Below are 12,808 nucleotides of genomic sequence, written 5' to 3' on the forward strand. Positions count from 1 at the left end.
AATTTTATAATTTCCATCTTTTATCCAATTTTGATGAAACTTTTATTGACTGGAATTCCTCTTTAACAGGTAAACTGCATGACTAAATATAAAATCATGCACAGATCCTGGACAGAGGGATGGACATCACTATCAACAAGTGGTAACTAGACCATCACAATATAGAGCAGATACTTCTAAAGGCAAATTTAGAGAGAAATACATAAAAAAAACAAAGTAAAATAAAACACACAAAGGAAAAGGAACAGCCCATAAGAAACTGCCTTCATGGCTGAAGTACTGTGCCAACACAAGCACATATATGTGAAAGCCAGGTATTCAACTCTGTGGTTGTAACCTCCTCATTAAGCTTCTCCAATATCTTAATTAAAGTCATTCTAGCATTGCCAGGGATTTCCCCTCTCAATATCCCTCTCAATATCGGTCTCAACTTAAAGGTCTTTATAACCAGCTCTAGGCTGAGATTGGTGCCAGCAGCACAAGGACCAATTAAGTGCAGGGCTATTAAAGGCTACAACTATGCCAATCAAGTGTGGGAAAACATTTTGATTTTATTGACTTGTTTACAGCAAGTGGACAGTTTTGAAGGTGCGGTTAATTTTCACTCTCCAAATCAAGACAGAGCTTCGGTTTGGGGAACTAGGCATTGGTTTATCGGCTCCTAAGTGTGATAAGTATGTTGGAAGGCCCCTAAAACAGCAATTAATGCAAAGAGATTACTCTTTGAAGAGATGCTTACAATCAAACATTCAAGACAGGTACAGATGGATCTTTGAGCAGACCTGTCAAGCTCTGTATTTCAAAACTGTTTTCTTCAAACCCCAAAGTTGTATTTTTCTGACAAAAATTGTATTAAAAAAAATAGAAGTGATATGCAAATAAATGCTTTTTAAATTCAGTTAACTCTGAGTATAGTTAACTCTGAGTATAACAACGGAGCCAGAACAGAAACAGAAACAGACCAACGCCTATACATATGACATCTCACCTAACTATTAAAAATCTATTCAGAACTACAACATTAATGTATTAATCACTTAACTTTCCCTTTCGCATGTATCACCGTAGCCTTTTATAAATTGAGTGAGTGGTTTGCATGGCTAAGCAATACTTTCTGTTTGAAGATATTGCAAGTTAGGGCTTGGAAAGAATCGATTATGTTCAGATGTTCACTGAATAACAAAAAGGCACATATTTTTTTTTCACCATGTAAATATGTCTGTCCTCCTTCTGAATTTCAGCAATTTCACCAAAAAAAAAAAAAAAAAAAAAATGATGACTTCATTTGTAGTGTCAGCTGCCATTGGTGAAAAATTAAATATTTCTTTTCCAAGTCAAAAACTTGTTGCCTCATTGGAAAGCAAAATATTCCAGCATGGTTTGTTGTTGCTGTTTTTTTAATGGCCCATGACAGTTTCTGCTCAGCTCAAAAAACAGAGCACTTCACAAATCGAGTAAATTGTTACCAACAATCTAATGCTTTAGCATTTTCACAAAACAAATCACTATTCTAAGCAAACGATAGGTCTCTATCTCACTGGAAAGTCTCACAAAATGACATGTGGGAATCAAATCTTTGACCCTCAAAGTATTAACTAGGGTCATATATACATTCCATGCACTCTTGCAGTGAAAGAGGTCTAGCGCACTTTCATATGACAACTCCCTTGTAAGCATGGTTCAATATCTATCTCAAGGTCGCAGCATGTCATTTTCAGGATACATTTTGCTCTGTTGCAGCAGAGACTGGAAATTTGGGGTAGTTACTTCAAAAAGTGCTATAGGAAGTAAAAAGAATTGATTGATCCCACATGCTAAGTATAAATATAGCCCAACATTTATACACACTGTGTTTTGGGAGGTTTATTCATCTTGACCTACATAGACACACTGGCTGGCCCTTTAACATCCTGTACTTGCAAAGGGTATACATTATTCCCAACGTATTTTTAGCCATCTTATCACATGGAAATTGAGCTAGTTTCCCTAACTCTAGGCTGGAAATGCCATACATGTGTTGTGTCCTAAATACATACTATATGCAGTAAGTACATCTGAACTTTCTCTAGCATATCTGTGTCAAGCATCAACAAAGTCCAATCAAGTTGAGTTTTTTATCATTTTGTTTCGTATTTTCATTGCGTGCATGGAAAACAGATGCAATGATTAAAAACAATAAATAAATAAATAAATCCCATAGTCTCTCCTCCTTTGGAAGGTGAAGTTACAAAAAGTAAAATTAGGTCATCACTAGGAACAGAATAGCATTCACAACACATAACTCCATTTTCTTTTTCCTGCTTATCAATTTGCTCACTTATAGCTTTCCTGGAGCTGAAGTCGTAGTCTCTGATAATCTCCTCTTGAAGCTCCTCCCTCATCGTGCTCAGCTGTGCCTCCTCCAACAGGAACTCGGGAATGTGTTGCTTGACATTGTCCATCATAGCTGGAGGGGGTGGGGCCACCATGTGCTTCTGTATGCCCTTGGTGATGTAGTAGTAATATCTCTGCAGGAGGGGCAGAAAGAGAGAGAGAGGAACTGGACACATACAATATTTGCAGGAAACTGACAAAATGGATAGTATTTAAACAATTTTTCCATGCAATACACAATAAACTCTTCAAACAAGCCATTCCCCCCCCCCCTTCTCCAATGGTTTACTCACTCTACTGTAAAAGTGGATATTTTCATGCGACTAATTTTTCGCGCTTGGACGGGTAAGAAGAGTTTTGCGTGTTTTTAATTATGCGGAATCAAGACATACAGGAACATATGGCAAGCAAAAATATTTGCATGCTTTTTGTTTTCGCGCTAGTCTCTGGTTGCGCGAAATGCGCAAAAATTTCAACACCGCGAAAATTTCCAATTTTACAGTACTTTTCCAAGGATTAGAACAGCACCAACACTGAAAAGTACAGCAAAGTGGGGGGGGGGGGGGGGGTGGGGAGAATAGCCAGGAGGTAATAGCCAGGAGGAGATAACAACAGGCATATATGTACTCTATTTATACCCTTTTGTTTACAGTGCATCACAGCATAATGCAGGTCTTGTCAGGTCATATCATAACCAATAGCCACAACCCTGGATGACTCCAAGCTGAATGAGGAAACATGACCAAAGTACACAAGCTGTATTTGTGACTAGTCTCAACAGATCAGATCATCTTTTCCCCTCTACTCTGGATAATCTTACTCCAATATTTCCCATGACATACGCAGGAGCGGATCCAGGAATTCCGTAAAGAGGGGGCGCGTTTACAAAATTACGGGGGGGGGGGGGTGCACGCACCCCTCCCCCATTTTTTTCTTTTTATTTCTTTTGTTTCAACAAAAAATAAAGGGGGGGGGCGTGCACCGGTTGCGGTCCTCCCTGGATCCGCCCCTGCATACGGCTCTCGTGAAAACAAAAACAAAAGCATTGCTGCATCAGATCTTCAGTTAACTGCTAACAATGCTCTTCTCAATCAAAACTATGAAGCTAGTGTATAACAATCAAACATCTATGGGCTAATATACATTTGTACATGATCACATACATGTACATGAAAGGGAAAAACTGAAATTTGTATAAATATTTACATTTCCTGGCACAGCCATTCTACGAAATTCCATGTTGTGAAAAATACTAACACACCATGTATAAACAAGCACAATCAAATTCCCTCTCTCAGAGTTCAGACACTCTGAACTTACTTTCGCTACTTGTGGCCAGACATAAAGAAAAGGCCTAACAAAACTACTCCACTTCAATGTTTGCGTAAATTGTATCAGTCAAGGCAAATCAGAATATCAGTTTCTTGGCATGCTTCCTGGTTGAATGTACGGTGGTGCTCTAAACATATCAGACATTAGCTGTTGGCTGTGTAAATGCTATTTATGGCAACAGAAATATCTTGGTATGTGTGTCCTCTGAAAATAAAAAATACACTATTTACCAGGAAGGGCGTCCTATTGCTTTTTCTTTTTTCTCCTCCCCCCCCCCCACCCTCCCTCCCCCCCCCCTCAAATGCATATAACTATTTATCCACCCCTGAACCCATCCACCAACGCGCACACACACACACACACACTCACTCACACACACACACACCCTGTATCTCTTCTACAGGTAATAGCTCGTCGAGAACGAGTCCCAAGAATAATTGGGCAGGTGTCTGTGGGAAATGCGTGTTATAGAAAATTCAGTCTATCTTCAACGGGGTAAGGGCTGTCACAGACTTTCAAACTTTTGTTTGCCACATCCAAAGTGTCTCCTGCCATATCCAACCATCACTTCCAAATTGGTGTACAATCCACTATCACACACCACCTGGAAAATGGGAGAATGATACGGACCCCTCCTGGTCCGCCCAAGGTGACTGGTACTCGTCAGTTCTAGGGGGATCAACTGGGCGCATGGTGCCATATGACAATTCAAGAGTGAAGTGAGCAAAAATGCTACATATCATCCTCAGTGAAATAAAATCTGAAATTTACTCCTCTTCCTTTTGAATTCAAAAATTCTGCCCATGGCTGAGAAATCAGCTATCATAAAACCTCTGGTCAAAACCGTCTCTCAAAAGAAAGAAAGGCAAAAAAAAATCATATTTGGAAGAAGCATCAAGAAGTTAGATCTAACTTGAGTGTCTGTCATTCCTGGTAGCACAGCCAGAGGAAATGTATCTCAAAAGTGAAAAGGACAAAGCAAACAAATGAACAAACACTTCTGTGCTGACCTCCATGTCTCTCTCAGTAGGGTTGCCAAGCGACCTCTCTGCCTCCTGCTCCACACCGAGAATGACAGACATCTGCTCCTTTGGGGTCATAGGTCGGCTAGGTGGCAGCTGATGTGCATGACCATTCGCATGTCCGTTAGAGTGGCCATTCTGTTGTCTGTGTAAAAACCCAAAACAGAGGGGCAGTGAAGAGAAGACACTCATACAAATAAATTCGCATATGATTTTATCACGGGAGCAAATCACAAGTAGTTCAATCAACAACAAAAAGTCTGAAGCTTTTGAATGTAGCCACAAACTCCTTTAGCACGAAAGTGGTACAGCATAGTGAAGGTTTGCTAGAGAACTTCTATCATGTGGGGAAAAGGTCATTCCCAAGGTTATTGGGAATAAAAAAAAGAAAAAAATATATTTCATACTGTTGTAATTATGAAAAGAAAGAGTCTCAAGTACGCCATGGATCCAGCGAGAAGTTTTTTATTACAAAATTTTCGTTCTGCCTCAGACCTTCCTCAGTGTAAAGACAATGATAGACAATGATAAACATGAATCACAACACCATAACATAACAAAACTATGCGCGTCATGCGCGTAGTGCATTGCCCTGGAGATGCATTGTCAAGGAGAGCGCTGATACGTATACAGCTTAAGCAACACTTGTGGAGAATAGGGGCATGGTAGAAAGTGATGTACAATAATTAAAATCTCAATGAAGACTGAACTCAAACTCAACAAAAGTTCAGAGTGCATACATATCATGTGTATGCTATATATACTATATATAAAAATACATTGCTATATACATGTATACATCCATGTAATATTAGACTTTAGCGACTCCATTTTTTCGTAGATAAACATTTAAGATAGGCATGTAATGACGCATATCAAGCATTGATTATAAATGGAGAAGTGATTGAAAGAAATGAGCTACACAACCAATTATCAGAGCATCTGTTTACTGTGTTGATAAAGATTATTATTATCATATACTGGATATAAATCTTGCTCACCCTCATTTCTTTCATCATTACACAAATCAGTCATGGATGCATCATCTTATCATCATAAAAGGGCAACTCCAGATGATTTTCAGACTTTTGCATTTTTGCATCTGTAAATTGTTATACTGGGACCACAGTTACAGAATACAGTGATCAGGATAAGTAAAAAGAATGATTTCAATATTCATAACAAATCACAGAGAACAAGGACGATGATATAGCAGCTGCCCATCAGAATGCAGGATCAGGTGCTCATGGAAGCAGAACAAAAGAAGAAAGCATGCATGGATGTTGTTGAGCAAGTGGTATAACTGTAATGGAGTTACATTGCTAAATTACTGGAATATGTGATGTCACCATCCTTGTTCAGTGTAATTTGTTCTGGGTTTTTTGGAGTGTTGGTTAATATGCTCAAGGACCACAACAAATTCCACAAATCTATACATGGCACTGTCGATTTATGTACTACAGTGCACTCCCGTTATAACGAAATGCTCGAGACAGGCAGTTTTCTTTCGTTATAACGAAATTTCGTTATAACCGAACAAATACAATATATAACGAAAACAAGGAAACCACACATGTATATCATATTATGTTTGATGAATACTCATCATTCACTGGAAAGCTATGTGAAATGTGATGGGATAACTGTATTACAATATTAAACGCAAGTTCCCCTCAGAAACTGTGCGTGACACAAGGAGCGAACACACACTGATGTGAAGCATTCGCCCATGTGCAGAGACACTATAAATGCTTTTTCCGCTACGTATTTTCGAAAGCAATTTGCCTTTCGTTAAAACGGAGCACATTTCTTTTTTTTTTCTTTGTCAGTGGCACTTGGAAAAGACTTCGTTACAACGAAAATTTCGTTATAACCGTGTTCGTTATAAGCAAATTTTGTACCATAGGCTTTAATGGTGTTAATTTTGGGACCAGAAGTTTTACTTCGTTATAACGAAATTTCGTTATAACCGTGTTCGTTGTAACAGGAGTGCACTGTACATCATAACATGATGTGAAATCACAAAAATCGTCTGGACTTCCCACAACCCTGACACGACGTGAAAACCGCTATCACTGAAAACACACACAAACAATGAGTACTCACCCATTTTGGTTTGCTCTCCTGCCAACAAATGTCTTGGCCCTTGGAGACATATCTAGCATTGCCCCATTCCTAGGTGACTTTGAGGAGGCTGTTGATGCATTTAGCTGTCAAGGAATAAACTTGGCAGGTACATTGCATCATTGTATCTCGTAACATAAACATCAAACTAGAGAAAATACAATGTAGATTAATGACAGATAAGCAAATAGAAAATATCCACAAAGAAAACATTGCTGTCTAGTAAGTTTCACTGTCTGGTGATTAAATGGGATAGAAGAAACATCACACCAGAAAAGCTAAGGCCCCAATAACGAGACGTGGAATGAAAAGTGGGAGGAAAAGAAAAAAAAAATGACTTGGATTATATTAACTACTGCCACTCCCATTATGATGAAATCCTTGGGACAAGCAGTTTTCTTTCGTTACATTGAAATTCAGTTATAGCCTAACAAGTATTGCATATAAAGCTACAGTTGTTATATATGGAAAGTAATTTTGGCATATAAATTTTAAAAAAATTCATACAATGTGGTTGACTTGGAAAGATAGGTTAAATCGCTCATGATGACAAGATTTTTTGCACAGTCAAACTTAGCATATTGATGTAGTTGTACACTATGTTGCAACGATGACTTAACTTTCAGGGATGTCGACTTTGGCTCGATCACTTTCGTCACCTTGATGACATGTTTTTTGTTTTGTGGGTTTTTTTGAATTGGCAAGAGAATAAGTTGCAATGATGAAATATACCTTTTTTTAAGAACCTAACCTGGCAAGATGATTGATGTTGCCATGACAACATCAAACTTTTCATGAAATCAACTTGGCAGAATATATGTCATCACAAAGACATATTCATTTCTCAATTGGTGAGTTGATTTTGCAAAATAATAATCCATATACTCACACATGTACACTAAATGTCATATAATGACTAAACTTTGATATGAAATATTTGTCCTCCTTAGAAAAAAGTACAGCTATCATTTTCTCAAACACATTCACAACTGTATAGAAAATAATACATACATAGTAGATATGTGCATAAAACATCCATCAAATTCACGTCTCAAGTATACGGTACTCGCACACATTCCCAATTCAGGTATATGCTGAGCGAACTGGCAGGTCAGACCTCTGATTACTGCTAACCATCTATTTCTCATTTCAGCAATGAAAATGCAAAGGATACGTGGCGAGTGACTCCTTTTGCGCGTCATGTGAGCCTGGGTGGCAGCACGGCCCAGCATAGCCTTGGGCAGGCTCTTCAGCTTGAGGTGACTGGCACTGGGCGTGTAGTTGTTGGCAATGGACTCGCTGGGTGTGCGGTGGAACTTCTGCTCCTTGAATGGGGCAGCCAGGGTCCACGAGTTACCTTGCATGATGGGTGGGTGCTCACTGTGCTTCAGGACAATCTGCCCAGGTGTAGCAGAGTCAGCAAGAAATAACAAGATGCATGGTGTCTAAACATGTTCGACTGCTGAGACAAATTACTTTTGCTTCCTTGAATAAAGGTACAGAGCTCTGTGGCAGAGGTAATATCTATCACCCAGCATTGGTTCCTGTTAAGTCTGCATACATCATTAGTAATTAAATGTATGCATGCATATGAGACATATTTCCTAATACTTTACTTTTAAGGCGCATAGTCCCGGTGGGTGTGAGGGCGCTGCTGGATGATACTGCCAATCACCGTTAGCATGATACGAAGATTGCCGAAGTTGAGCAGTCATCAAGAGTAAAGCATGTACAATGTAGGTGTTGCTACAATGTAGGTAACGTTGCCTTCGTTGTCTTTTCTGCACGTCACGCAGTCTGTAGTGATGCCAGGCAGCTTGCTGATGTGCTTCTTAGTATGGCATCACAAAAGAAGTTTGCTACAGCTGCCAACCCCCTCAGTCAAATCATGAGCTGAACTGTGATCGGACCACTGACTACAGTGGATAGGACTTCTTCAGACTTGGGGAAATGGGTCAAAGCATAAGCGCTAAAGAGGAGTCGATAGCATAGGTCTCTAAAGGAAACTTGCGCCGTGCACCCGCGTACGCATTCGACTAAACCACCAGGACCATGTGCCTTTAAGCCACTGTACATTTCATATTGCATCCAAAATATCTGTAAAGACATACGATTTTTTTTTCTTTCAAAGGACAGTTTGGTACCTTACATTCCCTGAGGTATCTGAAGATCTTCCCAAAATACAAAAATGACAGAGAAAAAAACAGAGGAAAAAAATGCAACTTGTAAAACTCAAAATTCAAAATGCTAAGTGTATGTAATTGCAAAGTTTTGCAATATTGTAGGTGCACAGATTATACTTATAAAAGAAACAGTAATACTGATAAAACTGAAGGAATTTCTACCTGCATGTTAGTTACCACATATTCTTTCACATTATAAAAGCAGTTGATCATACTGGGACTTTTTTTTTTCATTGTCGATACACAAGGGTGTACATGTATAGTAATATTGTGTTTGAAAGAACCGATTACACTGCAGGTGTACAAGTACAATGTATATCATGCTAATAGCATTCCTTAACACATCACTAGGACAATAAAATCCAATTTTCTAAGATATAGGTTTTGTATGCAGTGTGTATCAGTCTACCTGCTGTATTCACTTTATCTGTGTGCCTCCATTTTTCTTTAGTTTCAGTATGAAAAAAAAAAATCCAGTAATGGCTGTATACATTGTACATTACAATCTTCAGGTAAATTGTATTTCTATGTGCCTGATAACACAGTTGCAATGGGTTGATTGCCATGACTACACAATAGTTACCTGGTAAAGGTCAGAGGGCTTATCAGCAACCTCTGAAGGGAGGGGTGGGAGTCCTGGCAGACCCCGCGTCTGACTGCAGCTCAGCATGGGTGTATGGGTCAGCTGGAGAAAGCAGAGGCAAAAACATACAAACTTAAAGACACTGCTAATCTATTCTTAAAGTACTGTTTATTCAGCACAAAAAAAAAAAAAACACTTTTAAGACAAAAATCAATTTCTTAAAGCTCACTGGCTGCATAGGTACTGATTACTTTTGCTGCAGTTGTTAGAGGCAAAATCCGCTGTAGTCTTGCAGGGGTTGCACCACATGACACTGATGTTAAAAATAAACATCTACACTTTATACACCACTTTCTTTCTGTAGATCTACCCAACTCCCCCTTCCCCTCCTCCCCCCCCCCCCCCACTAAAAAAGGGGGAAGTATAGGTACCTAAATTAAAAAGGGGGAAGGATAGGTATGTTGCACATTTACCTAGGAGTAAATGTACTGCTTACAAAATGTAGCCTACGTAAGTCTACCGGTAGTAAAAGTCCTTCTGACCACAACTTTCCTTTCTCGTACCGTAGTCATGTGGGACTTTTTTTTTCTTTCTTTCTTTTTTTTTATGGTTGCACAGTCTAGATTCTAAATCAAATTTTCTGTGGCAATTGAATCCATTCAACTGATAAGAAAACTGAATAATGGCACAAGTATGAAAAGACATGAAGGTAAAAGGTAAAGTCAGATCTCCTAGCCAACATGGCCCACAACATGTACACCTGTATGCTAACTTTGTTAGAAGTTACTTTGTACAGTATGGTAGGTGTCCAAAACATTGACACTGTAGAAATATACTGTCATTGAAACCTACATCCGACACACCTCTACGATAGCATTGCCCGTAAGCAGCGCATACAGAACAATCAATGCACGCATGAGAATATTCGTTTTTTTTTTATTATTCTTCACTGGGGATTTGATATACGATAGTTTTGGGTAAACTCAGCCCCCAGCGCGCGCAGTATGGAGGTGTATCCTATTACCGAACGATTTTTGTTTTAATGCTCCAAACGGGCAATATTATGCAATAATTCAGCCGAAAATATCCTTATAGATAATTGAAATGCTGATGACGTTAGCTGTAACAAAATACTTGAAAAATAAGCCAACTTCTAGAAAAAATCCGTATTTCAAATAGCCCTTCCACAAAAGTTGTCTCTTTTTACCGACGCAAATCGTATTGTATTACCGAACGTGCGCCCTCTGTATGGGAAAATTTGTACATTGTATTTTCGGTCAATGCTTATTAATGCAGGACAACGAACATCGAAATTTTAGCAATTATTACGTAAATTTGAGGTAAATTACATTTTGTTTTGTGTTTTGCTGCAGCTTAGCAATTTTGGGCACTGGCTTCCCCTGTGAGATAACAGCGCGTAGTGCAATAAATGCGTATTCGAGTTGTTGTACGCGCTCCATTGACAAAGTACGCGTTCGGTAATAGGATACCTGACTAGGTGGTCTATACAATAATGTCCAATAGCTCTCGCACTGCAGCTATAATAGCTGCACTGCGAGAGCTATGCTGGACATTAGTAGTTGTACTGCGCGTGCGCTGGGGGCCGACTTTACCCGCTAGGCCGAGTTTACCCATAACTACGGTATCCAAATATCACTGGAAAAAAATTATAATAAACATTAGCAGCACTAACCAACAGAAAAACAATGATATGCCTACCATTGCCACCATATAGATTAGATGCAAAATTGCATGTTGATTGCATGTTATAATGTTAGAAAAGCATTACGTGCACTTCGTCATACGTATCGGCAACAGAGGGTAGGGGGTATATTCAAGGTATTATGCCGTAAAACAGTGCACCCAAGTGGGTTGCATCAAATTCAAAATAACACCCTGTGCACTTGTGAAGCAGTTACTAGGTTTCTAGAGCGTGTCCCTCAAATCGTATTATCAACACAGGTTTGTGAATTCAGACTCAGAGTAAATTTACTTTCCTTACACAAGAGCAAAATTTCATGCAAAATGTGATTTTAAGTTTCTACTGTTGTGAAAACATTTGTGTGTCGACAGGCTCTGTCCTACACCATCGTTCCGGAAAAGTAAAGTAAAGTAAAGTAAGTATACACACTGAACACCTAGTTAACCATACAACTACAAGATTAACCATAGACTATCTACAAACAATAACATCTTATATCACTTACTTAGCCTAGATCCACTGGAGTCTAACAGCACATTAACTACAGTGTAGGGGCCTAACAGTTAGTTAGAAATCTAACATTAGTCGTTAGTTTGACTTTACTTAACGTTACCGTTCGTTAGAGTGAACTTAGACTTTTTGAAAAGTTGATTAAGATTCCACATTTTTTACCCTAAATCTTTCAGCAACGGTAGCATTCCCCGATCTTTCCATTTTGAAGTGATGGGCGAACTTAATGACAGGGATAAATGCCGAGGTTTTGACGCTGTCGATCCTATTGTAGAAGTAAATTTGACAAATATGACAAATTTTGTAGAGGCCGGCTCGGGTCACAGCAGCATAACCATAACACCATGGCAGTCGCCGCCGCGATCGCCCAGTACCCGCGGCGGTGTGTAGGCATCAAACTGACAACACCGATGACGAAAGTACACAGTGTAAGTCTGTAGAAAAGGTAGATTTGCACAGTCTCGACCAGGTTACCAGCACAATTTCTGGTTTTATACTTATACTTATATAGCGTAATTAGCTCTTTAGATATGTGAAACCGCGCTGCCACATCCCGTGATACTGATCTCCTCGAACAAATCTTTCAATCATCTTTCACACAACGTCGTCGTTGTGTCTAGTGTATACATGGCGGCGTCCATCTTGTCCGTCGATGGCGTCCTTGCACTAGGTTATTTAACATCCGGGGATGTTGGTTGCCATGGGCCAGGGCGCGGGAGCCAAACAACTCGTCCTGAGTTGGCTCAGTTAACCCACCACCACAGAGAATCCGCAGTCATTCCTAGATTACTATACCTTGTCAGGGGTCTTCAATTTGAAAACGAAACAGTTTTTTTTTTATTCGAAAATGTTAATGACATTTTATGTTAACTTTTTAACTTTTTTTAAGTTATGTTACTTGAAAGAGACAGAAAACAAAACAAGGCTTAATCCGAAAAGGCAATGTACGGGGTTCATTAATCAGAAAATGAAGCATTTC

General features: G+C 39.2%; 1 protein-coding gene across 1 annotated transcript in view; it reads right to left on the reverse strand.

Annotated features, from left to right (window-relative positions):
* The window catches only part of LOC139708105 (dynein axonemal heavy chain 3-like), a 115,674-nt gene extending 103,564 nt beyond the window's left edge, over positions 1-12,110 (reverse strand). Inside the window, exons 1-6 of the mRNA XM_071620083.1 lie at positions 11,992-12,110; positions 9,618-9,719; positions 8,026-8,248; positions 6,834-6,921; positions 4,716-4,872; positions 2,318-2,507 (exon numbers count right to left, since the gene is read on the reverse strand). Coding sequence (XP_071476184.1) covers positions 2,318-2,507; positions 4,716-4,872; positions 6,834-6,921; positions 8,026-8,248; positions 9,618-9,719; positions 11,992-12,033 — 802 coding nt within the window. The 5' untranslated portion in view covers positions 12,034-12,110. The remainder of the gene's footprint in view (positions 1-2,317; positions 2,508-4,715; positions 4,873-6,833; positions 6,922-8,025; positions 8,249-9,617; positions 9,720-11,991) is intronic.
* Positions 12,111-12,808: the final 698 nt, after the last annotated feature.

The sequence above is a fragment of the Diadema antillarum genome, unplaced genomic scaffold (assembly GCF_040938485.1).
Source record: "Diadema antillarum isolate AM-2024a unplaced genomic scaffold, OU_Dant_1.0 seq00001301_RagTag, whole genome shotgun sequence".
Lineage (NCBI taxonomy): Eukaryota > Metazoa > Echinodermata > Echinoidea > Diadematoida > Diadematidae > Diadema > Diadema antillarum.